Source organism: Bufo bufo, chromosome 9, assembly GCF_905171765.1.
Source record: "Bufo bufo chromosome 9, aBufBuf1.1, whole genome shotgun sequence".
Taxonomy (NCBI): Eukaryota; Metazoa; Chordata; class Amphibia; order Anura; family Bufonidae; genus Bufo; species Bufo bufo.
In genome coordinates this window covers 29156764-29181262 of record NC_053397.1, presented here as the reverse complement: position 1 = coordinate 29181262, position 24499 = coordinate 29156764, and the positions used below count along the sequence as shown (strand labels likewise).

Here is a 24499-nt window from a genome sequence, read left to right as displayed (position 1 = left end):
TGTGCAGGGACACACTGCTAACTGGTAACACCCATCTTGACCTTCAATGCAAATTGCTAGGGGTTCATTCATACCTTCTAGCAGGAATAATAAAAGAATTGCACAAAATAGAGTCATTAGAATAGATGCTGCAGAATTGTTATTGTAGTTACTGAAACAGACATGTCAGGAGAGTTGACAGATTCTCTTTAAGGCTGGAATCACACGGACAATTTTTGATCTTTTTTTGCTCCAAATCCAAAAGTGAGGCCAAAAATAAAATGAAAAAGTATAAAAGAAAGACTGATATTTCTTTCTTTTTTTTCACTAATTCTGTGGTTTGGTCAAAAACTGTATGTGGGATTACAACCTAAATGGATTAGACAGTTTGACTTGGTATAAATATATATATATATATATATATATATATTTGGCTGTCAGTTTACTGCATACTGAACAATATTTTATTGACAACCAAATATGCTTGACCAGAAGGAGAAGAAAAAGCTGGCAAAATGTTAGTCATAGAACATCTTGTGGACTTAACTCTTATTGCTCAAAAAGAAAAAAAGAAAAAGTATAAAAGAAGATTTTGTGCACTTTTGTACTATGTGCATGTAGCCTATGGTTCAGTCAGTGTTTCATGCTGTTGCAAACATAATGTTTTTTATGAATTCATGTGGAATGTCAATGGCCTGTGATAGAAAGGCTGAAATATTTTGCCAACTGTAAACTTGTTTCGTAGATCGTTTGCGGATATTTATGTCCTGAAATCAGATAAATGCCATCAGTAAGGTCCTTTTACACACGCCAATGCAAAGGTAACTATTGATAGTTACCTGATTATTAAGGGGGGCGGCTACATTTACATGCACCATTTTGTCTATAGAGGACGAATGATCGCTACAATGACAATAATTGGCTGATGTAAATGGGCCTGAAAGAGTTATTCCCATCTGAACATTTATGGCACGTCCACACAATCCACCTCTGGGACCCACAGCTATCTCAAGAACTGGGGTCCCCCGACCTCTGTATTGTGGCTGTTATGAGCGGAGAATTGTCTGTGCACGTGTTTCTCTCTCTATTCACTTCTATGAGCGTGCAGCAAATAGCAGAGGAAGCATGCTTACAGCAGCTGCAATATTGGAGTTTGGGGACTGGCACCTATTGGGTATTTATGGCATATCCTGTGTATATACCATAAATGTTTAGAATGGAATATCTCTTTAAACAAGTTGACCGAGATTTTGATATTGATGGCCTATTCTCAGGATAGGCCATCAATATCAGATCGGCTGGGGGTTGACTCCTGGCACTTATGCCGATCAGCTTTTTGAAGAGGCCATGGTGCTCTGGTAAGCACTGTAGCCTCTTCCTAGGCCTGTGATATCACGTTTATGGGTCACATGGCCTAGGCACAACTCAGTCCAGTTCAAGTGAATGGGGCTGAGCTGCAATACCAAAAATGGCCGCTATCCATTGGAAGCTCTGCGCTTGGTAACCTACAAGGAGGCCTTGGCACTCGCCATGGCCTCCTCACACAGCAGATTGGCAGGGGTGCTGGGTGTCACACCTCCACCAATCTGATATTGATGACCTATCCTGAGGATAGAAAATGGTGGCCAGCACATCCAGGTAGATCTGGTGGTGGGTGCATGTCTCCAGGGGAAGTGGTTAGATTCCCCTAACAAGTCGGATATCCACAAGAAATAATAAAGAGAGTATGGAGACAGCATGTCCTTTCTGTGAAGTTTATTCCAGATGCGACTTTTCAGCTAACAAGCCTATGCTTGAAAAAGGCATTTTAGCTGAAACGTCTGGAATAAACATCACAGAAAGGACGTGCTGCCTCCATACTCTCTTTATTATTTCTTGTGGCTATCCTGAGGATAGGTCACCACTCATCAATATTAAAAGGGCTATCCAATCCCTATAATGACCCCCAGAATGCCTGGACCCCTCCTCTAAAGTATACTTACCTGTTCCCCGGCACCCTTGTCACTCCAGATCCCTGCACAGTCACCGCTGCATCAAAACTTTGATGAAGGGAGCAGCCAATAGCAGGCTGTGACGGTGATCAGCCTCCGTAGCATCACCAGTGATGCTAGGGAGGCTGGTCATTATCACGGCCTGCTATTGGCTGCTCCTCCCGTCACCAGATTTTTTTGATCCACGTGATGGGGAGATGTAGTGGTGGCCGTGCAGGGATCCAGAGGGACTCGGGTGCCGGGGAACAGATAATTACGTTCTAGAGGAGGGGCACAGGCATTCTGGGGGGTCATTATAGGGATTGGATAACCCATTAAAAAATCCAGAAAACATCTTTATGACCATTTTATATACCTTCTCAGAAAAACAATCTAGCCACATGTCTAGAGCACCACAGTTCTAGTGTGGCAAACTTAGCATGTATATGGCCTTACTATCCACCACCAACATGACCATGAGAAAGAATTCCTAAAGATTAGAGGACTAGCAGTATAGTACTGCCTACTTCCCCAAAGTCATAAGTTGTCATGTTGAGAAACACAGGAGTCAGTGTACTAGTATAGTCATTGCATGTGGTGCTGTCAGTTTACTGAAGTTGTATAAAGAGTCAGTGACTATGTCAGCACCGTTTCATGATGGCGTACAGATGGTTTAGCTATTATAGCAATAAGTAGATACCAACATTACATTCTTCAACAAGGCCATAAACAGAATTAATATAGCCTAAGGCTATTGGCTTCCATAACATTACATTCTTGTTACTGGCAAAAAAAAGTAGATACTGGGAAGCATTTATAAGCTGTGTATGAGCTGACAAAATCTTTACCCAATTAATTTTTTTAATTTAAATATTATATTTCTGAACCAAAACAATTATATTGCTTAGCTTTTAATATTTTGATAAAACAGTCTTTAATAAAAAATATTTTAAACCTGTTAACTAGCCATAAGTTTTCTTGCTTCTTCAGCTATATTTTGTTTTGTTTTTCTATTAAATTTTTTTTTACTGAAGGTCTAAGAATCGTTTAAAACAGTAAGAAGTACAAAAAGGAAACTACAATTATTTGCTTTAACGTTTAACTAATATTTTTTTAACTTTTTACTAATACGGATGTTGACTGGACAAACCTAAAAATCTAAAATGAAGTCCATTCATTTACCGCTTAACTATGCCATAATAAAAAAAAAATATTATCTGTTCTATTCTGAAGTCATGTAACATTTCGGGAAAAAAAGGAATTTGAGATTAATGAACAGAATGACATTTCTGTTCTCAGGAAATACATGTTCTGTTTGGTAACACGATTAATTTAGTCCTAATATTTTTTTTTACATTTATTTTTCAGTTATGTCACATATTTGTCATAATATGGCATAGCAAGTACAGTGAGTGATATTTGAAAATGAAATTTAATAATTACTTGGCTGGCTTCGAAAAATGAGTAAATTATCAAAATAGAATATTGAGATGAAACAGCGGTAAGGAGAATTTTCCAAAATTCGTATTGTATATTTTAACCCAATTTAAATAAAATTTTGGCAATGAAAACAAATTGAAGAGCCATAGCCAAAGGCCAAAATAAATCACATTTCCAATTAAGCATAAAATACAATTTTAATTATAATAATAATAATAATTATTATTATTAATTATTGTTATAGCGCATACACTATAAACTTTCAAAGTTTTCCAAATGATACAGTAAATTTCAAAATTATGTAAATTAACCTTTAAATTCCTTAATAAAATATTGGTTCATAAAATGCATATCTCAAACTTTTATTCTGTAAATTGCTTAAAAACATTAAAAAAAATTAAAATACCAAATTGGAAGACACAAAAGATACAATTCCAGAAGTAAGAAGTTTATGGCCAATGTAAAGCTACAATTTGCAGATGCATTTAAGCAATATACAGTATATTATAAGATCTTGGCCCAAGGCATTATTGTCACTGTTGAATTATAGAAGGTTGACTTGAAACTGATGTGGGTAAAACAGGGGGATTAGGAAAGAATAAAGGAAGACTGGGTTGTGCTAGGGAACAGCTGCAATGCTTGTATAGTACGCCCATTGCCGCATGCATGGATTAGATTACCACTACACACTTCGATTGTGTTGGGGGGCAACTAAGTTTCACAGGCAGTCTATGTGATCTGGCTGCTATGCTACTTATATTACAACTACAAAAGGAAGCAAAAAAAGGATAAAATCCCATCAAACATGAAGGACATGCACAAGATATGAGAGCAGGTGACTCAATTCGTTGAGCTTAACCACATACCTCTTTCCCCTGTCAGGATCATCCAAGATAGAAAGAACAGTAGAAAAACAGGGAGTAAATTTAAATTTGCAAATCAGGCATTAGTTGGGTCTTTTGGATTGTGCATTAGCTTCATGGTAGTGAATAGTGATAGAAAAGCTATCATCTTGATTCAGATGTCATCACAAACCATTTCCATTTATCAAAAATATCATGACATTTTAACAAAAAGAAGCAGAAATAAAAACTATCATGTGTGCGGGAAAATCTTGAGATCTTCAAATGTTGAGATCTCAAAGTATTATGTGGGGAATTTATAGAAAAAATATTAGTGGTGATGATGTGTAAGTGATGTTTAAAAAAAATACACCTGAAATTGTACAGTGAATACAGATGATTAAGATAATCAGCAACTTAAGTTTTATACCAATTTTTTTTATATTAGTAGACATTTAACCCAACCCTAGAATTGAATAATGTTGTCTACGACTGTTTAACATTTACTTCACAAATCATAAAAAGCACAAAAACAGGCAAAGCTCACATCCCTTAGATTAAAAAAATACCCAATGTCTGTAAAAAATTGGACACTTTTTCATAAATAAATAAATAGATAAATACAGTTTTTTTACACAATTCCATTGATTTATAGTTAAAAAAATGTGATGGCTCAATTCCGTAAAGTCAATTTCATCCCCATGATGAATTCCCGATGATTTTAAATCCATTTAAATCATCAATTGTTCTAGAGACAACTCTAGAAATGGGCCAGTCACCGAAAATACCTATGATAGGTAGAGTCTCACCTCGGCATGATGCTCTTCATTTTGCTGGAGTACTTCAATGACGAGCTCTGCCAGTCTTATTGTGTCTTCTAACTTTTTGGCAGGAGTTACTAAGCGACCTACGTTTTCTGAAGTACAAGAAGATGAATTAGAAAGTCATCCCTTGGGATGCATGTGGGTATCTCTTTGGTTAGTCAAATTCCAGGATATTTGACAACTGTTAAACATCATGCAAGATTTGAAAAATAAAAAGTCTAAAAATTAATAAGAAATATTAAAGGAACCATAAATTCACAATTGTTTAATTAAATAAACAGTGCTCCAGCTTTCTATTCAGTTGTCCACAACTACTTAGTAACATTCTATCATGTCGGTTTCCGTACTGTAATTTGCATGCATGTGTCAACTGCATCCTTTTCTCGTTAAACATATTTCTAGTAAATATTTCTAATTTAGCTAAGTGGATATGTTTTGAGTGTAGTTTTTTTTCTATGACAGCTGTCAACTAATTGACACAATCTTAAAGGAGTTATCTGAGATTAGAAATAAACTAATAGTAATTAGTCACCTTGTCCCATGATAATCTCAGATACGTGGATGCCTTGTTGGCATGCGAGGTAAGGTAAATCCGAAAGCATAAGAAGATCCAGCACCTCTGCGCATTAAAATTCAAGACTTTATTTATAAATTCCATAAAGCATGCTGTTAGCAATGAGATGGTTCGCATGAGTGCCCTTAAGCCTATTCATTTTGAACCTACACAGGTCTTTCTCAAAGCAAAAATGACTAACTGGGTTCAAAGAAACACTTTAAAAAAAGAACCAACTAGGTTCAAAATGCATAGGCATTACAGCAGTCACATTCATCATTTTATTGCTGAAATGTTTCATGGAATGTATAAAGTCTTGAATTTTAAAATGGCTCTGCCAGCAGTTTTGACAATGGTAAACTGCTGATAGCACTGGGTAGGAGCTGTGGAGAGCAGTATAAACATACCATTTTTGGAGCTTTTATTATCAAGAGTAGTGAGAATATGAACTTTTATTTTGCCAGATTCTGCTCTCCTAAGGTTACTTCCCACTAACGTTTTAGTTTTCCGGTATTGAGTTCCATCATAGGGGCTCAATACCGAAAAAAAAAACGCTTCAGTTTAGTCTCCATTCATTGTCAATGGGGACAAAACTGAAATAAACAGAATGGAATGCTCCAAAATGCATTCCGTTCCGTTTAGTTGCGTTCCCATACCGGAGAGCAAACCGCAATAGGTTATAGTTTGCTTTCTGTCCTGGAATGTGGAGCAAGACGGATCCGGCATGACTCACAATGCAAATCAATGGGGACGGATCCGTTTTCTCTGCCACAATCTGCCACAGATTCATCCTCCATTGACTTTCAATGGAGTTCATGACAGATCCGTCTTGGCTATGTTAAAGAAAATACAACCGGATCCATTCATAACGGATGCAAATGGTTGTATTATCAGTAACGGAAGCGTTTTTGCTGAACCCTGCCAGATCCACTAAAGTGTGAAAGTAGCCTGAGTCTGTCATCAGCTTTTCACAAAACTGCTGATAGAACTAGGTAGCAGCTGAGGAGAGCAGTACAAATACACCTTTTGTGGAGTTATTATCAGGAGTAGTGATAATGTTACATTTTATTCTTCTAGATTCTGTTTCTTAAGTGAAATGGGGGCAGAGCTGAAGCTTTGCCTCCAATGCACTTAAAGAGGATATCCCATGATTAAAGAGGTATTCCAGTGACCATAAATATAACTTATGTTTTAGACTAATTAATTTTCTTCCTCTGCTACCCACTGTGTTTTCTCATAAATTACCATGGCATCGACCTGTAGTTCCGAGCCTTTGTTAGGTCGAGCATGCTCAGTGTGTTGCTATCAATTCTCTAGCTAAATGTCTTGTGAAACAAAGGGAGTGTTAGGCCTCCTGCACACAGCCGTTTCCTTCCCCCCCCCGCTTAATGGCCGTTTTTTGCGTTCCGTTTACGGTCTGTATACGGAACCATTCATTTCAATGGTTCTGCAAAAAAACCTGATTGTACTCCGTATGCATTCCGTTTCCGTATTTCCGTTTTTCCATTCCGTTTTAACATAGAACATGTCCTATTATTGCCAGCAAATCACGTTCCATGGCTCTATTCAAGTCAATGGGTCCGCAAAAAAAACGGAACACATACGGAAATGCATCCGTATGTCTTCCGTTTCCGTTCAGTTTTTTGCTGAACCATCTATTGAAAATGTTATGCCCAGCCCAATTTTATCTATGTAATTACTGTATACTATATATGCCATACGGAAAAACGGAACGGAAAAACGGAACAGAAACGGAAACCAAAAACGGAACAACGGATCCGTGAAAAACGGACCGCAAAACACTGAAAAAGCCATACGGTCGTGTGCAATAGGCCTTAGTATGCTGCTGATTACTGAGAAGAGGGGGCGTGATCGGACTGAATATCAGGAAGCCAATCAATAAACATGAACAAGCACAAACTCACAGCAGGAGAGCTAGGGATTGTGCGGATTGTAGTTTTGTGAGGGAAGATCAGACGTCATGATACTCTCAGTGTGTTGCAGGCTCACACAGGAGCTAGACATATGGATTGCAAGGTAAATTGAAACTCTGGTTATATGTATAGGTATGGGTTCTGGTTGGGTCACAGCTTGCAGCCTTAATGCAGGTTTTGTAAAAAATTACGTTACTTTACCGGAACACTCCTTTAACATAAAAAATAATCAGACATTATATTGTCCATGACAATCTCTTTTAAACAAAGCGAGAACCAGCCCTGTACCTCACATGGATCCAATGATTTAACCATTCAATGCGCCAATTGTTGCTAGATTTATTTCAGGCTGGCAGCTCGGGGAGTGAGTCCGTTCTCCTGGGTGTATTCTCTCTGCTGTAACCCTTTCCCTGTAACTGTTCCAGCTTCTGACAGCAGATACAGCTGGTGGCAGTTGAAGGATAGAACTCAGCATATGTGACCACCTCAGTGAGGTGGACAGAGAAATAAGAAAAAGACCAAACAATAGGCGATGCTATACACATAAGATGTTATTCATTACCTATATTGGCTATAGTCCATTTTTTATTACATGCAGTTATAAAAGTATTCAGACCCAAGTGCTGGTTTAAATGTTAAATATTTTTTTGTGGGACAAACACTTTAAGGAGCAGAATCAATAAAAAAAAGTTTTGAATTCTCACTAGTCTTGATGATCAAAACTCCATAATGGGTAGACCCTACCTTGAGCTGTCAGCAGGTTAAAATGGTCGAAACTGCTACAGACTCTCTTTAGTGCAGGGGTATACTGGATCTTCTTATGCTTTGTATCTGAGATTAGAGATAAGGATTTTTTTCTTTAAAAAAGTGCCATTCCTGTTCATTGGCTTTGTCTTGTAACACAGCTTACACTTGGATTTCTGCCAATGATATGCTATGGGTGTGTGCGCTCCTTCCTTTGGGCAAATCCTTAGCTTTTCCACGTAAAATAAGTAGCGTACTAAATATTTCTATTAAAGGGGTTGTCTCATCTCATACATTGATGGAACACGCCATGAATGTCAGATAGGTGCGGGTCCCACCTGTAGCACTCACTATCTCCAGAAAGGGGCCCACAAAGTAAAGGAGAGCACACTAGCTAAGCTAGCGCACTCAGCTGTTTTCGGAAGTCCCATAGCGGTGCATGGAGAGCACACCGCCCCATTCTCAACTATAGGACTGCCTGAAATAGTCCAGTCGGAACTCTGATAGCAGCGAACAGAAGGCATGCACAGAGGTGGGACCCATACCTATCTGACAATGATGGATTATCATAGCGATATGTCATCAATGTATGAGATGAGACAACCACTTTAAAGATTTATTTTCTGCAGCCAAAAATCGGCGCAGAAATTTTTCCATTGCATGTGAACAGGTTTGTGGAAATACCATTCAGATGCATAGGAGGTGGTTACACTTTGGATCTTATCTTTACCCGCCTCTGCTCCTTATCTAACCTTTCTAATTCGCCTCTCCTCCTATCCGACCACAACCTACTCACCTTCTCTTCATTGGTCTCTTCTGCTGCTCCCCCGGTCCACACACTAGCACACCCCCTCAGGAACCTTAAACATCTAGACTTTCGCTTGCTTTCTGACTCTCTTCCCCCACTCTCTACCATCTGTTCCCTCCAAGACCCAGATGCTGCTACCATCCTATATAACACCACAATAAGTACAGCTCTGGACACTGTTGCCCCTCTCACACATAACAAAACCCGAAAAATTAACAGACAACCCTGGCACACCAACCTGACCAAAAAACTCAGACAAGCTTCCAGGGCTGCTGAGCGGCGATGGAAAAAATCCCATTCAAAAGATCATTTCACAGCATACAAGCAATCCCTCCTCATATTCAAATCCTCACTCGCTGATGCAAAACAGGCCTACTTCTCATCTCTCATATCTTCCCTGGCCCACAGCCCTAAACAACTTTTTAGAACTTTTAACTCCCTTCTCCGTTGCCCAGCGCCCCCCACCCTCTCCTCTCTTCTCTTCTCTTCTCTTCTCTTCTCAGCTGAGGACTTTGCCAAATATTTCAAACAAAAGATAGTCAACATCAGAGAAAGCTTCACTACACAGTCCCCACAGACCCTCTACACAACTGCTCGGTCCTCTTCTCCTAAAACCCGCTTCTCCACCATTACAGAAGAAAAACTCTCCACTCTACTCTCCAGATCACATCTCACCACCTGTGCACTTGACCCAATCCCATCCCACCTCATCCCTAACCTCACCACAGTGTTTATCCCAGCCCTAACTCATCTCTTCAACCTATCACTAACCTCTGGTGTCTTCCCCTCTGCTTTTAAACACGCTACCTTTACACCCATCCTCAAAAAGCCTTCACTTGACCCATCTTCTTTGTCAAGTTATCGCCCAATATCACTGCTTCCGTATGCCTCAAAGCTACTTGAACAACATGTCCATTCTGAACTGTCCTCTCACCTTTCCTCCTGCTCCCTCTTTGACCGCCTACAATCTGGCTTCCGACCCCACCATTCGACTGAGACTGCCCTCACCAAAGTCACCAATGACCTACTGACAGCCAAAACCAAGAAACAATACTCTGTCCTCCTTCTCCTTGACCTGTCCTCTGCCTTCGACACTGTTGACCACTCCCTTCTGTTGGAAACTCTCTCATCTCTTGGCATCACTGACCTGGCCCTCTCCTGGATCACATCATACCTCACAGACCGGACGTTTAGCGTCTCCCACTCCCGCACCACCTCCTCGTCTCATTCCCTCTCTGTTGGTGTCCCGCAAGGCTCTGTCCTAGGACCCCTGCTCTTCTCTATCTACACTTTTGGCCTGGGACAGCTCATAGTGTCCCATGGCTTTCAGTATCACTCCTACGCTGACGACACACAAATCTACCTCTCTGGTCCAGACATCACCACCTTACTATCCAGAATCCCACAATGTCTATCTTCTATATCATCCTTCTTTTCCTCTCGCTTTCTAAAACTTAACATGGATAAAACAGAATTCATCCTCTTTCTTCCATCTTGCTCAACCCCCCCAACAGACCTATCTATCACGATCAATGGCTGTACACTCTCCCCGGTCAACCAAGTCCGCTGCCTTGGAGTGACCTTGGATTCTGCCCGCTCCTTCAGACCGTACATCCAAGCACTTTCCACCACCTGCCGCCTCCAACTCAAAAACATCTCCCTCATCCGTACTTTCCTTAACTTTGAATCTGCGAAAATGCTTGTACATGCCCTCATCATCTCCCGCCTAGACTACTGCAACACTCTCCTCTGTGGCCTTCCATCTAGCACTCTCGCACCCCTGCAATCTATCCTCAACTCTGCTGCCCGACTAATCCACCTCTCACCCTATTACTCCTCTGCCTCTTCCCTCCGCCAATCCCTTCACTGGCTCCCCATTGCCCAGCGAATTCACTTCAAAGTACTAACAAATACATACAAGGCCGTCCATAACCTGTCCCCTCCCTACATCTCTGAGCTACTTTCCCGATACACCCCCACACGCACTCTCCGATCCTCACAAGACCTCCTTCTCTCCTCTCCTCTTATCGCCTCTTCCCACAATCGCCTCCAAGATTTCTCCCGTGCATCCCCCATACTCTGGAACTCGCTACCCCAACATTTCAGACTCTCACCTACAGTGGAATCCTGCAAAAGAAACCTGAAAACCCACCTCTTCAGACAAGCCTACAACCAGTGACTCTGCTGCCTCCATACCGCCATGACTAACTTCACCCACACCTACTGTGTCCTTCTCCCATACCATGTAGATTGTAAGCCCTCACGGGCAGGGCCCTCTCTCCTTCTGTACCAGTTTGTAACTCGTCTTGTTTATGATTAGTGCAATTGTCTGTATTATGTATGTATACCTCTTCTCATATGTACAGCGCTATGGAATGAATGGCGCTTTAATAATAAATAATAATAATAATTTCAATTGATGCAGACTTCACAGCATAATATATACCAAGAGCTGGAGCACTGATATCAAAAACATAATAAATCTATCAATAAAACAGTTCAAACTGTCTCCGAAACGTATAAACATTAACATAATCATGCAGAATGTATGTAATAACAATGTTATTTTGTGCTGACATTCAGATTGGAAAATGTTGCTGGTGCTGGACAGATCTAGACAGAAATGGACATATCGAGAGGAAGTGCTTGGAAGCCAATGTAGAAACTAAGCTAGGCTAACCCCTAAAGCACTGGGAGAAGACAGCAATGCATCGCAATGGATTGTGACTCCTTCCAGTGCCGAAGAGGTTAAGGGAGAAGAAGAAGTTGGGATGAGGAGACTAGACTAGACTAGACAAATCAAATGAAGTAAAGCCAATACAGTACTTGGAATTGGTCTAGGCATGCCTTTGAGCCTTTGATTTAACATGTTAGCCTGGGTTTGATTGGGTGGAGGCACAGGTGATGGCTTTGGTTTAGGCCGATGAACTGGTCATGCATGGCGGAGAAAAGAGTACAAAGTAAGGAGGAGTGAGAATATACATAAAGATGACAGGACCAAGCGTGTAAAAAAAAAGACAGTGGAGGCGACAAAAGAAACAAAAGAGCGGATTATCTACGTAATCTCTAGTTACGTAACAAACTACTAAGTCATTACAAACTACACCTAGTCATACTCAAACGCCACAAAACGTAAAAAGGTAGATTTATGAAACCAGTTGGCCAGCCTTTTACGCTAAAAGGTTCTGTAACCCGAGTAGTGCTGAACGAATTGAAACTCAACCCTAATTTTTGAAAAAATTCTGATTTCAGTAGAATTTTTCCAGAGAGAGAAAGAGAGAGAGATTTCCAGACATTTAAAGGAAACGTGTCACCAAAAATTGCATCTACCAGTTGAAATCTGTTTTTATTTTCTGATTGCAGATTTATTTAATCTATTTTCTGAACATGATTATAGGGGCGGCCATCTTGCCTGAAAATTGCTTTACGGCAGCCCCATGGGCCATAGACCCAATGGTCAGGAGGGGACCGCATTGACTTTTATAGGAGAGTTTTCTAGCCATGCTTTGTGACCTGTGCAGAGGTCTTTGTACAAGGAAAGAATAGATAAGCTTTGACAATCATCTATTGTGAATGGTGGATCCTGTCTTATCTATACACAGAGGTGATATCATTACAGGCAGAATTAGCATGACAGATAAGCAGGTAACTGCAGTAAAATGATCTGTACAGACCAAGAAATGGCCCGTATTATTTGGCTTAGTGGCCAGTACTAAAACTACAGGATTTTATGGTTTTTGTTTAAATATAGATATTGACATTAGAAATTAAATATATCATCAAAATGTAAAAGAAAATATGTTAAACATAAAAATGTGATTTACACAATAAGTCATTTTCTGATGACACATTCCCTTTAAAGCAGAAAGAAAATTAATTTTAGGAAATTCGCTCATTTCTAAACCCGAGTTACAACATGCTTTGTACACCACTGGTTTTCATAAATGTTCCTTTATGGTGTGTTCTGTAGGGGCAGGATGCTAGAACTCTATGGAGTGGATATAGTTATCATAGTAGATGGAACTATATCCATGTGAACGCCATTGTGAATGCTGGCCCTGGTGCCATTCACAATAAATCTTACAACACAACAGACAAACACATAGTCATTGTACTGAGACATCTAGGACAGATCAGGGAGTCATGGGGTGCCACATAAATCTTCATGAGATTTTAATACCAGGGATTGGCTGTCAGTAAGAGGGGCACTCGATCAAAAGAGCCCATCCCAAGAAGAGCGATATCCATATAGAACTTGGCACAGAACACTTAGCTGGTTATGATATGGATTTTCAGATCAGGCTGACGAAGCCAATAAACTACGGGGCATATTTACTAATACAACTCCTATATGTCTCCTAATCCTAATATTATACCAATTTATGATTCAGATGCACGGATCCTTAATACATTTGACGTATCATAAAATCCCGTACTAGATTTAAAGCGGTATTCCCATCACAGACAATGGGGGCATATCGCTAGGATATGCGCCCATGGTCTGATAGGTGCGGGTCCCAGACAACAGAGCACGAGAGAACGGAATGGTAAAGTTGTTGGAGGGTGCACTGCGCATGCGCAGCTTCCCTCCATTCATTTCTACGGGGCCGCTGAAAATAGCCGAACGCTGGCTCGGCTATTCCCATCGGAGCCATAAATATGAATGAGAGCAGTGGCCGTGCAATCACTTGTATAAGGAGAGTGTTTGGCGGTGGCCGTACCCCGGGAAACCCGGGGTCCTCCGGCCACCACTCTCCCAGCTCCGTTCTGAGCATAGGTGCGGGTCCCAGTGGTGAGACCAGCACCTATCAGACAATGGAGGCATATCCTAGCGATATGTCTCTATTGTCTGTGATGAGAATACCCCTTTAAGCCAGAATTCTGTCTGTGCGCCAACAATTTTTTCATGAGCCAGTCTTATGTCCGTGCACCAGAATTCTCTGTGTGCGGCAAAATTTCAAAGCTATGCCCCTAAGTGAGGAGATGGTGGGGAAGTCAACATGGCGATTACTAATGCTGTCTAAAAACTGCGCCCGATCACAGCGACTGATACTGGCTGAAAAATCTGTCGCCACTTTAGACTCTCTAGTCTAAGTTTATGCCGCCTATGACCTAGTTTAGTTTTACTCCAAAAAAAGCACAAACATTTTAGGGCACAGAGATGAAGTTAATTCGCAATCCCATTTTATATAAAGCCACACCCCTGTCAGATAAGCCACACCTCTTGTTGGACAAGGCCTAAAAAAGTGTCTAAAATGCGTGATAAATGGGGTACAAATTGTGGCAAAAATAAAAAAAACTGTGCATTTTGAATAGTAAATCTTCGCCTCTGTGCATAGACATTGCCTATAATGGCGCTTCTTATTGGACTGGTGTGACATGAATTCAAAAGAAGGAAAAATTGAGAATTTGCTTCTTCTGCTGGACCTTTGGAGTCAGACCCTGGGCCTACTAGATGGATCTTCTGGCATCCCAGTGAGCCAATCTGACCCTAGTACTGTTACTATGCTACTATACTGCCTTAGTAAAGTAACCCCAATTAGAGATAATCTGGCACTGCACCAGCTTTTATTTTTGTATGACAAATGTCAGCTAGCATCTCATCCGACTTGCACTATGTTAGATCACATTTATGTACCGTCCACCATGTTAGATCTATTAAACTGTCCAAAAGCTTTCATTTCATATTCAAACTATTATCTATCTATAAATCTTATCTGTACTCATCTATCCATCTATCTATAGAATATCTATATAATATATCTCTCTACTTTTTATCTATACTTCCTTTGTTAATCTATTCAGCTAATATCTATCTATCGGATATCCATCTATCTAATATCTATCTATTTATCCTTTCTATCTATCTATCTATCTTTTTCATATCTATCTATCTTGCTTGCTTCGTTATATGTAACTTGATGGCACACAATGCAGAATTTTACAAGGAAAGGTTTACAAGCACGTGGCAAAAATATTGTTTTTCATACCGCTCCACTTTAATTTTCAAGACTATTCATATTGCACTGCAAATCACAAGCTAAAACTGCAGCAGTTGTTAATGTGACCCATGAATTTGTCTTATATCCCTTTGTCTAATTTAAACATGTATAACATCTGTCACTATTCAAAATGTGTGCTTTCTAATTGTTTCCTGCTTCTTTAATTATTTTCAACGTGAAATACTAGTGGTTCTCATATTGTGGCTTGAATCAAACAGCCTTGAATCATGCCAGCTTCACCAAATATGTTCTCTGCTCTCCCAAATGTTAGAACGCAGCGATCAGAGTGTGACCCATCTGTCATACAGTTTGTAATATCAGCAAAGCAAAATGATCTAGAGATGAAAATAGTATTCTTTTCAGAGCGAACACACAAAACAAGCTCCGACTCTGTCAGTCTGAGGGCTGTATGCTCATGTTGACTAGCACAAATATTATCTCTAGGGCTGTCCATGCATCTGTACATACAGGTATGATACAGGCAAGGACCCATCGGGTCATGTGACAATTTCCATTGTGCGATCTGATGAATTAAAGGCAAAGGACACCTTTGTGCTGACATTTGTGTTGTTCATTTGCATTCTCAAGGATAAAGATCAAGCAACTTTCTAAAGAATCTTCATTAAAAATACCTTTCCAAAAATATATTTTTCACCGAGCTGCTGGTGCTGCGTTCTATCTTACATTCCCTCAACATATCCCGAGATGCGTAGTGCAAGATGACCAGCTTTTTTGAAAAAACATGATTTTGCGATACTCTGCTATGAGACGTCTATCCTTTATGTGTCTTTGTGGCCACCCAGTGGTTGAGTTGTGAATTGCAGCCTGTCAGAGCTATTACAATGGTGACACAAATAGTCTCCACCCTCACTAACCCACTAAACTCATAACTTCTCACCTCCTCTGAGCCGCACATGTAATGTAGAAAGGGCTAGTTTAGCCACAAGCCGATTTTTACTGCTTTGTACTCTTTAATCAATTAAGATTCTGATTTTATGAACAATTGCAGTGCTGGATTTCATGATTGTATTACAATGGCCAGTTCAAAGAACAGGCATAGCCCATTGGAATATATGAAGAAAAGATCTTGTTTAGGGGGGGGGGGGCACATCTTTCAGAAACTCGAAATTCACACTTTTCTCTCTGAAGGATCTCTGTAAATGTTATGAAAACTCCCTAGTCTTCAAAAAGTAGTAACAACAGTAAATGGTAGACCAGGAGGAGGGAGATGCAGCTGCAGTGTTTCAGTGAACCAGCATGAGGGTGAAAGCGGAAAGAGAGCTAGGCAAGACATCTGATGCAGAGGTCTTATATCAGACTAGTAAGAGCCTTCCTAATATTCAAGCACAGTAGATGGACAGTAGCCATTTACAGAAGCCTAAAAGGACAAAAAAAAATACCAAAAATACATAGGTTAGACACCACTGTCTGGCTGCATTACATCTACAGCAAATTTCTAATATTTTTCTCCAATTTTTTTTTTCTATTCATCCTAACGTGCAAAGAAATTTGATTTGATTATAAATCAATATTAGGGATCAATTCAATAAGTCAATGCTTAGCCTTTTAGGTAGGCTTTGAAATATAACTTAGATTGTCCCTCAGCAGGGCAGAGCAAAGAGAAGTAGGTGAGAGGCCTTGGTTTGGATCTGGGGGGTACTATTTCTCCTTACGGAGACCCCCTGAGCACCTAGTACTCATGAGGAGTCTTATAGGCCAGGTACTGCTCCTCTGGGTTTCTGAGAAAATGATATGCAAATTAGCTTTCCTTCCTAGAGGAGAAGAAAGCTAATAATGGATTTATGTGAAATGAATGATGAATGGAGAGGGTGACATTTAGCTTCAGAAAATCCACAACAAATGAAATGTTAATTCTGTAGCGGAAAACACAGTGTATGAATTGACAATTTTAAGCCCCATAAGTTAACATAGGGGAAGTCATTATGTTGCAGCCAGGCAAGACTTAACTTAAAATTATCAGTCCCAGTGCTGAGTTTCACTGCAGAATTAACATTCCACAACGTACGTAATAGTTTGTTTCAGATTTTCTGGATGTCTTCATTTATTTCAACTAGGGATGTAGCCCATACAAGAATCTACCCTTACGTTTCTTCTCCTTTAGGAAGGAAAACTAATTTGTGTATCTTTTCCCCAGAAACCCAGAGGAGCCGTGTCTGGTCTAAAAGACTTCTCTCCATACTTGGTACTCAGGTGCTCTCCATAAGGAGAAATAGTACCACCTAGATCCCAACCAAAGCCTCTCACATGGCTAAACCTCTTCTCTCTGCTCTGCACTGTTGAGGGTCAAGTAATGTTTCAAAGACTGTTTAAAAGACTAAGCATTGATTCATAGTATTGATACCTAACATCTGGTAGCATTAGAGGCTTTCTGTTTCTTTTCTTAGGAAAGCTACCCAGCTGAAGACTGTCTTGGCTTTAACATTTCTTAAGTGGGTGATTCTTTCTTGCTCTCTCACCCAAATCGAGTTTCAAAGAATTCAAATTCTAATATTTTTTGGAGAAAGTTTGAATTTGGAAGAATCAATTCGCTCATCAATATTTAAGGGTGATTTCACATGCTGCATACTTCTGGTGTTACAGTTTACAATGTAATGCATTTGGATGTGGTTTGAAAACCCCCACATGCAGGATATTACTGGCCCACCAGAACACCAGAGGATCCTCTGGTGGCCCAAACTCTGACCATAATGGACCCCTAATAAAACATGGACCTTAAGGTCCTTTATACAAAGAGGGTGGGCCCACAGAATTATTTACTCTGGTGGGCCCAAGGGACTTCAGTCCAACACTGCCCACATGTAATGGAATATATTTTCCCCAAAAAATGAGCATGCTGTTCATCTGGAAAAAAAACAACAACTGATCTAATGTATATAGACAAAAGTGTCTATAAGTGGTTTAAAGATGTGTAAAATTTATCAAACATTTGGCACAAATTGCAGAATTATGTCAGGATTTATCAAGTCCTACACTCCAGAATTCAAAATCACATTTTTCTTTTAAATACTCCAGTTTTAAAAAGTGGGTAGCAAAGTGGTCATGGTTAGCCTGTCAGAATAATTGCAGGTAGATTTATGAACTGTGACTTAAAAAAAAAAAAAAAAGGTGCATATATTTTTGAAGTCTTAGTCCAGTAAAGGGGTGATTTAAATAGCGGAGTAACATCTCAAGACAGCGGGGTAATTTATTTTAATATTTATTGCTAAATTTAAGAAATGCTGCATGCCATCAATTTTGGTGCACTTAAGAAAAGGTGCATTTTGTGGAAAGCGTCTAGGTCAGGGGTGGCCAACCCGCGGCTCGCGAGCCGCATTCAGCTCCTTGCGAGCCGCATTCAGCTCCTCGCATCTTCATTTGCGGCTCACAGAGAAGCGTGCTCTCCTCTACATATGCGGCTCACAGGGGAGTGGGCCAGAAATTCCTGTACTAAGGATGTCGCAGGTATCAAAATATCAGCAGCACAGGGGAGAAGGAAGTAGTCCCCCCCTCCCCCCTGTGCTGCTGCTGCTGCCGCTGCCACCAATGAGAACACAGAGGGGAAGAGGAGGGGCTATGGCCATTGCCACCAATGAAGTTACTCACTCATTTATTCAAATACAGGAGGCGGGTGCTGGCTGCAGAATCATATAGCCCGCACCTGACCTCTATGAGAGGTAGCTGAGATCCGCGGAAGTTAACTCCTTAGGTGCCGCACCTGAGGGGTTAACTGCCAGGGATCACAGTACCGTCATAGAGGCCAGGTGGCTATGTGATTCTGCCAGCACCCGCCTCCTGTATCTGTATTAAAGGTTAATTGTCATTGGTGGTGCAGTGCACCCACCCCCCCAATATGTGGAGGCCCGCGCTCTGACCTGACGCTGTGCACGTCAGGTCACTGTGGAGAGGGCACCACAGTCCTCAGAGCAGCGGCAGCAGAGGTAGGATAAGCCTCCTACACAGTTTTTTTTAAAATAAAGTACTGATCATGGGAGTCTTATCTGACATGGGGGTAGTATGAGCTCAGATAAGACCCCCAAATCCTCATCAGACCCACAAAATAAGCCTCCCCAGTACTCACATAAGACACCAAAAATCAGACACCCCATGCTCACATCTCCCCTATGTCAAATCACCCCTCCCCACACATGATCTCAGAATGCGGGTGGGGGGGGGTCATCTGAGCATGGGGTGTCATCTGAGCATGGGGCGTCATCTGAGCATGGGCGGTCATCTGAGCATGGGGTGTCATCTGAGCATGGGGCATCATCTGAGCATGGGCGGTCATCTGAGCATGGGCGGTCATCTGAGTATAGGGTGGTCATCTGAGTATAGGGTGGTCATCTGAGCATAGGGCGGTCATCTGAGCATGGGCGGTCATCTGAGCATGGGCGGTCATCTGAGCATGGGCGGTCATCTGAGCATGGGCGGTCATCTGAGCATGAGTGGTCATCTGAGCATGAGGGTGTCATCTGAGCATGATGGTGTCATCTGAGCATGATGGTGTCATCTGTGCATAGGCGGTCATCTGAGCATGGGTGGTCATCTGAGCCTGGGCAGTCATCTGAACATAGGGCAGTAATCTGAGCATGGGCAGTCATCTGAGCATAGGGCAGTGATCTGAGCATGGGCGGTCATCTGAGCATGGGCGGTTATCTGAGCATAAGGGTGCCATCTGTGCATGGGGTGTCAGCTGAGAAATCTTGAAACACATTGTGAAAAACAAAGATGGCCAGAAGTCTCACTAAATCTGTCTACATTACAGGTAGGAAAGGTGATTTAAATGCACTTTTAAATGTTTGATAACTCAATTGCAGTAATACTGTCGTGTGCACGTATATTTGTGTAAATGTATAGCTTGTGGCTCCTGGCAGTCATACGTTTTTTTTTTTCTGGCTCTTTGTGTCTGTAAGGTTGGCCACCCCTGGTCTACGTTGTAGGAGGTCTGATTTCAAAGAGTTGCTTGCCATGTGATAAGTTTGTCATGATTTGCTCCATATCGATTTACTCTAAAAACCACACAACACCTGAAACAGTGGCTAAATGATGCGTAGCAGATTGAGCAAACATATTTTTTAATATTTAAAAAAATATAAAAATTAAAAACATTGAAAATTCATCCCCTATCCATTTTACATATTAAAATAAATTACAAAAAAATCTAAAATAATTGGCAACGCCTCTAAAAATACTTAAACTATTAAAATATAAAAGTATCCTATCTAATAGTATTTTATATATAAAAGTGAACAATGTAACAAAAAAAATGGCTGGACACTTCACTTCCCAAAACAATTTTAAAAAGTGATCAAAAAGTTATACATACAGTACATGTTTTTTTTTTTATTCCACCCCATTCAGAATTTTTTTCAAGCTTTCCACTTCATTCTTCATGAGATATTATACACTCACCTAAAGAATTATTAGGAACACCATACTAATACGGTGTTGGACCCCCTTTTGCCTTCAGAACTGCCTTAATTCTACGTGGCATTGATTCAACAAGGTGCTGATAGCATTCTTTAGAAATGTTGGCCCATATTGATAGGATAGCATCTTGCAGTTGATGGAGATTTGAGGGATGCACATCCAGGGCACGAAGCTCCTGTTCCACCACATCCCAAAGATGCTCTATTGGGTTGAGATCTGGTGACTGTGGGGGCCATTTTAGTACAGTGAACTCATTGTCATGTTCAAGAAACCAATTTGAAATGATTCGAGCTTTGTGACATGGTGCATTATCCTGCTGGAAGTAGCCATCAGAGGATGGATACATGTTCTCATTCTGTTTACGCCAAATTTGGACTCTACCATTTGAATGTCTCAACAGAAATCGAGACTCATCAGACCAGGCAACATTTTTCCAGTCTTCAACAGTCCAATTTTGGTAAGCTCGTGCAAATTGTAGCCTCTTTTTCCTATTTGTAGTGGAGATGAGTGGTACCCGGTGGGGTCTTCTGCTGTTGTAGCCCATCCGCCTCAAGGTTGTGCGTGTTGTGGCTTCACAAATGCTTTGCTGCATACCTCGGTTGTAACGAGTGGTTATTTCAGTCAACGTTGCTCTTCTATCAGCTTGAATCAGTCGGCCCATTCTCCTCTGACCTCTAGCATCCGCAAGGCATTTTTGCCCACAGGACTGCCGCATACTGGATGTTTTTCCCTTTTCACACCATTCTTTGTAAACCCTAGAAATGGTTGTGCGTGAAAATCCCAGTAACTGAGCAGATTGTGAAATACTCAGACCGTCCCGTCTGGCACCAACAAGCATGCCACGCTCAAAATTGCTTAAATCACCTTTCTTTCCCATTCTGACATTCAGTTTGGAGTTCAGGAGATTGTCTTGACCAGGGCCACACCCCTAAATGCATTGAAGCAACTGCCATGTGATTGGTTGACTAGATAATTGCATTAATGAGAAATAGAACTGGTGTTCCTAATAATTCTTTAGGTGAGTGTATGGTGCCATTAGAAAGTATATGTCCCACAAAAAACAAGCCCTCATCCAGAAACGTGAGACAAAAATCTGTATGGCTCTTAGTAAATACAAAATGCTGGGGATGGTGCAAACCATCTTAAAAATGTTGCAAACACTACTTCAAGGGAATGTGTCACCAAAAATTGTTCTGCTAGTTAAAATCAGATACTGACCCATTTCCTTTTTTAAATCTGTTTTTATTTTATAATTGTAGATTTTTTTTTAATATTATTTCTGAACATGATTATGGGGGTGTCAATCTTGCCTGAGCTGTTCTTAGCAGCATTTACAGATATGCTTTACAGCAGCCACCTTTCTCTTTATGTACTTAACTGTTTACTAACGTTTATGGATCAGTGGCCTGAATGTCCTGCCATAGTGAATGGGAACTTTAATTGTGTTATTGATCCAGAAAATGATAGTTTTTCCATGGACATATGGGGGCGGCTTTGTGGATATATGGGGAAATGAGCATATTCCTCTGTTAGTAAATCTGTGAAATCGATGTCCAGGATAGATTTAGCCCTGATAAACAAAAAACTATTTGAAATACATAAAACGTATGAAATATGATGCTAGGTTTCTATCCGATCATCTACCTCTCTCCATTGAGTTATGTATGGTGGATGATAAATACAGTGTTATGCCCCCATTTAGATTAAACCCTCATTCGATTTCTATAAAGGACAACCATGAATTGATTAAACAGGAGATAGAATTATTTTGGGATAGTAATTATAACTCAGCAAGGACCCATTTGGTATGGGATGCATTTAAGGCCTTTATGAGTTTTTTTTTTATTAGTAATATTTCTAATTTAAGACAAAGCTACTGCGGCTGCTGGTATGGATGAGTTTTCCAGTAAGAACACAGAACAAACTAGGCAAATTATGCAGAGGACAAGTCAGGCTTATTCCAACTTTCTTCTGAATCAGGTCGCCCAGGAAAATGCTGGTCAGGGTGATCTTTAATCAGGAAAAAAAAAAAAGAAGAGATAGTTACTAGTTCGTACCCGTTCTTCTGAAGGCACAGTTACCCAAGATCAGGAATGCATTAAAGAGGCATTCGTAAAATACTTTCTGGAATTGTATAAATCAGATAATAGTGTTTCAGATGAAGTGATTGATTTATATTTGGATTCTATCTCTCTTCCAGTCCTTACAGATATCCAAAGAGAATCCTTAAATGTGGACCTCTCCTTGCAGGAGTTAGAGGCTGCTATGTAATCTTGTGTGGGGAAACTCCTCTCCAGGATCTCATGGATTCCCATATGAATTTTATCGTAAATATAGGGAGGCTATTCTCCCCCATCTTCTGAAGGTATTCATTGAGGCAATAGAGGACAGTAGTCTCCTGGAATCAATGACAGATGCTGTAACAGTACAAATATTGAAAAAAGGCAAAGATCCCTTAGATATGGGTTCATATATTTCTTTACTCAATACGGATGTTAAGCTTCTCTCAAGGATTATTACTACTTGGTTGGCTAAAGTTATATCATCTATTATACATTCTGATCAAAGCGTGTTTATTCCTAATTAGGGTACTCATTATAATTTGCATCGCCTTTTTGCTAATATTTAGTCCTTCCGGGGGGTCTCTCTTTCCATCCTGTCTTTAGATGCCTCTAAGGCTTTTGACAGGGTGGAGTAGAGATTCCTCTGGAGGGTGTTAGAGAAGATGGGATTTGGTATTAAGTTCATAAATATGATTAAGCTTTTGTACAAATCCCCCAAGGCGAGGCTTAATATTAATAAGACACTAACAAGGTGTATTTCCTTGGGGAGAGGTACTCGTCAAGGATGTCCACTTTCTCCACTATTATTTGATATTTATATTAAGCCTCTCGCTGTTAGGGTCAGGCAGGATCCCAGGATAGAAGGGTTTGGGTTATCGGGAACAGAAGATCGTATTTCCTTATATGCCGATGATGTTTTATTTTACATACAACATACTAATACTACATTCCCGAGGGTTATTCAAGTTGTTAATTCCTTTGGTGAAGTTTTGGGTCTTGATATTAACTGGTCTGAAACTATTGTTATGCCTTTAGATAGAATAGAACCTCTGGCTGAGGAGTTTTCTAGTAATTTGAGGATCTCTGATTCACTTGAATATTTGGGTATCACTATCTCTTCTAAGATTGAAGATTTTTTACAGCTTAATTTGATCCCATTGATAACTAAATTGAGATCTAAAATAAAGATACGGCTCAGACTCCCGCTATCTAGAGCCGATAGAATATCCCTGGTAAAGATGATGATTTTGTCCCAATTACTGTATATCCTCAGGAACTCCCCAATATGGATTGAAGACAAGTTTTTTAAACTGATAGAGAGAATCATTAATGATCTATTTTGGGGAAGAAATCGAGTAAGGCTTAAATTAGAGCATTTTTATAAGCTGGTGGAACAGGGAGGATTAAATCTTCCCTGTTTCAAGGACTATTTTATAGCATCACAGCTTTGGCTATATTATGAATGGGAAAAAAGCCCACTTTGCAGAACCTTGGTGAAGATTTCTTCACATGATAATATCTTTACTTTATTGGAATCTGGCCATTTAATCAATCTCCAACAGGACAATAGAGTTGCTGTGAAGCTACTTATTAAGTCTTGGAGCACTATTAGAGATTGGTTGGGAATAAAGGGATCACTTTGTTGTACGCCCTTTGGCATAATTATTATTTACAGGCCTTAGATGAATTGGTTGGGGATCAGTATTGGCAAAAGAATAACATTTGTTATCTTGCACAGGTGGTTGGGAATGGGTATATTTTTTAGTTTTTGGAGTTAGTACAAAGAGAAAATATATCTAATTTATCTTGGTTTAGGTATTTTCAGTTACATTCAGCACTTTCTAGTATAAAATAAAAATTGCTTTTTGATATAGACACTTCCACATTTTTGCCTGATTTGATAGTAAAGCCAG

General features: G+C 40.2%; 1 protein-coding gene across 7 annotated transcripts in view; it reads right to left on the bottom strand.

Moving 5' to 3' along the window:
* CADPS (calcium dependent secretion activator) overlaps window positions 1–24499 on the bottom strand; it is a 434676-nt gene that overhangs the window by 119603 nt on the left and 290574 nt on the right. For 4 of the 7 annotated variants that reach the window (XM_040407754.1, XM_040407756.1, XM_040407755.1 and 1 more), the window contains one exon: window positions 5041–5147. In XM_040407754.1, the coding sequence (XP_040263688.1) occupies window positions 5041–5147 (107 nt within the window). Of the gene's footprint in view, window positions 1–4255; window positions 4265–5040; window positions 5148–24499 lie in introns of all 7 variants that reach the window. The other 3 variants (XM_040407750.1, XM_040407751.1, XM_040407753.1) reach the window with 1 other exon arrangement.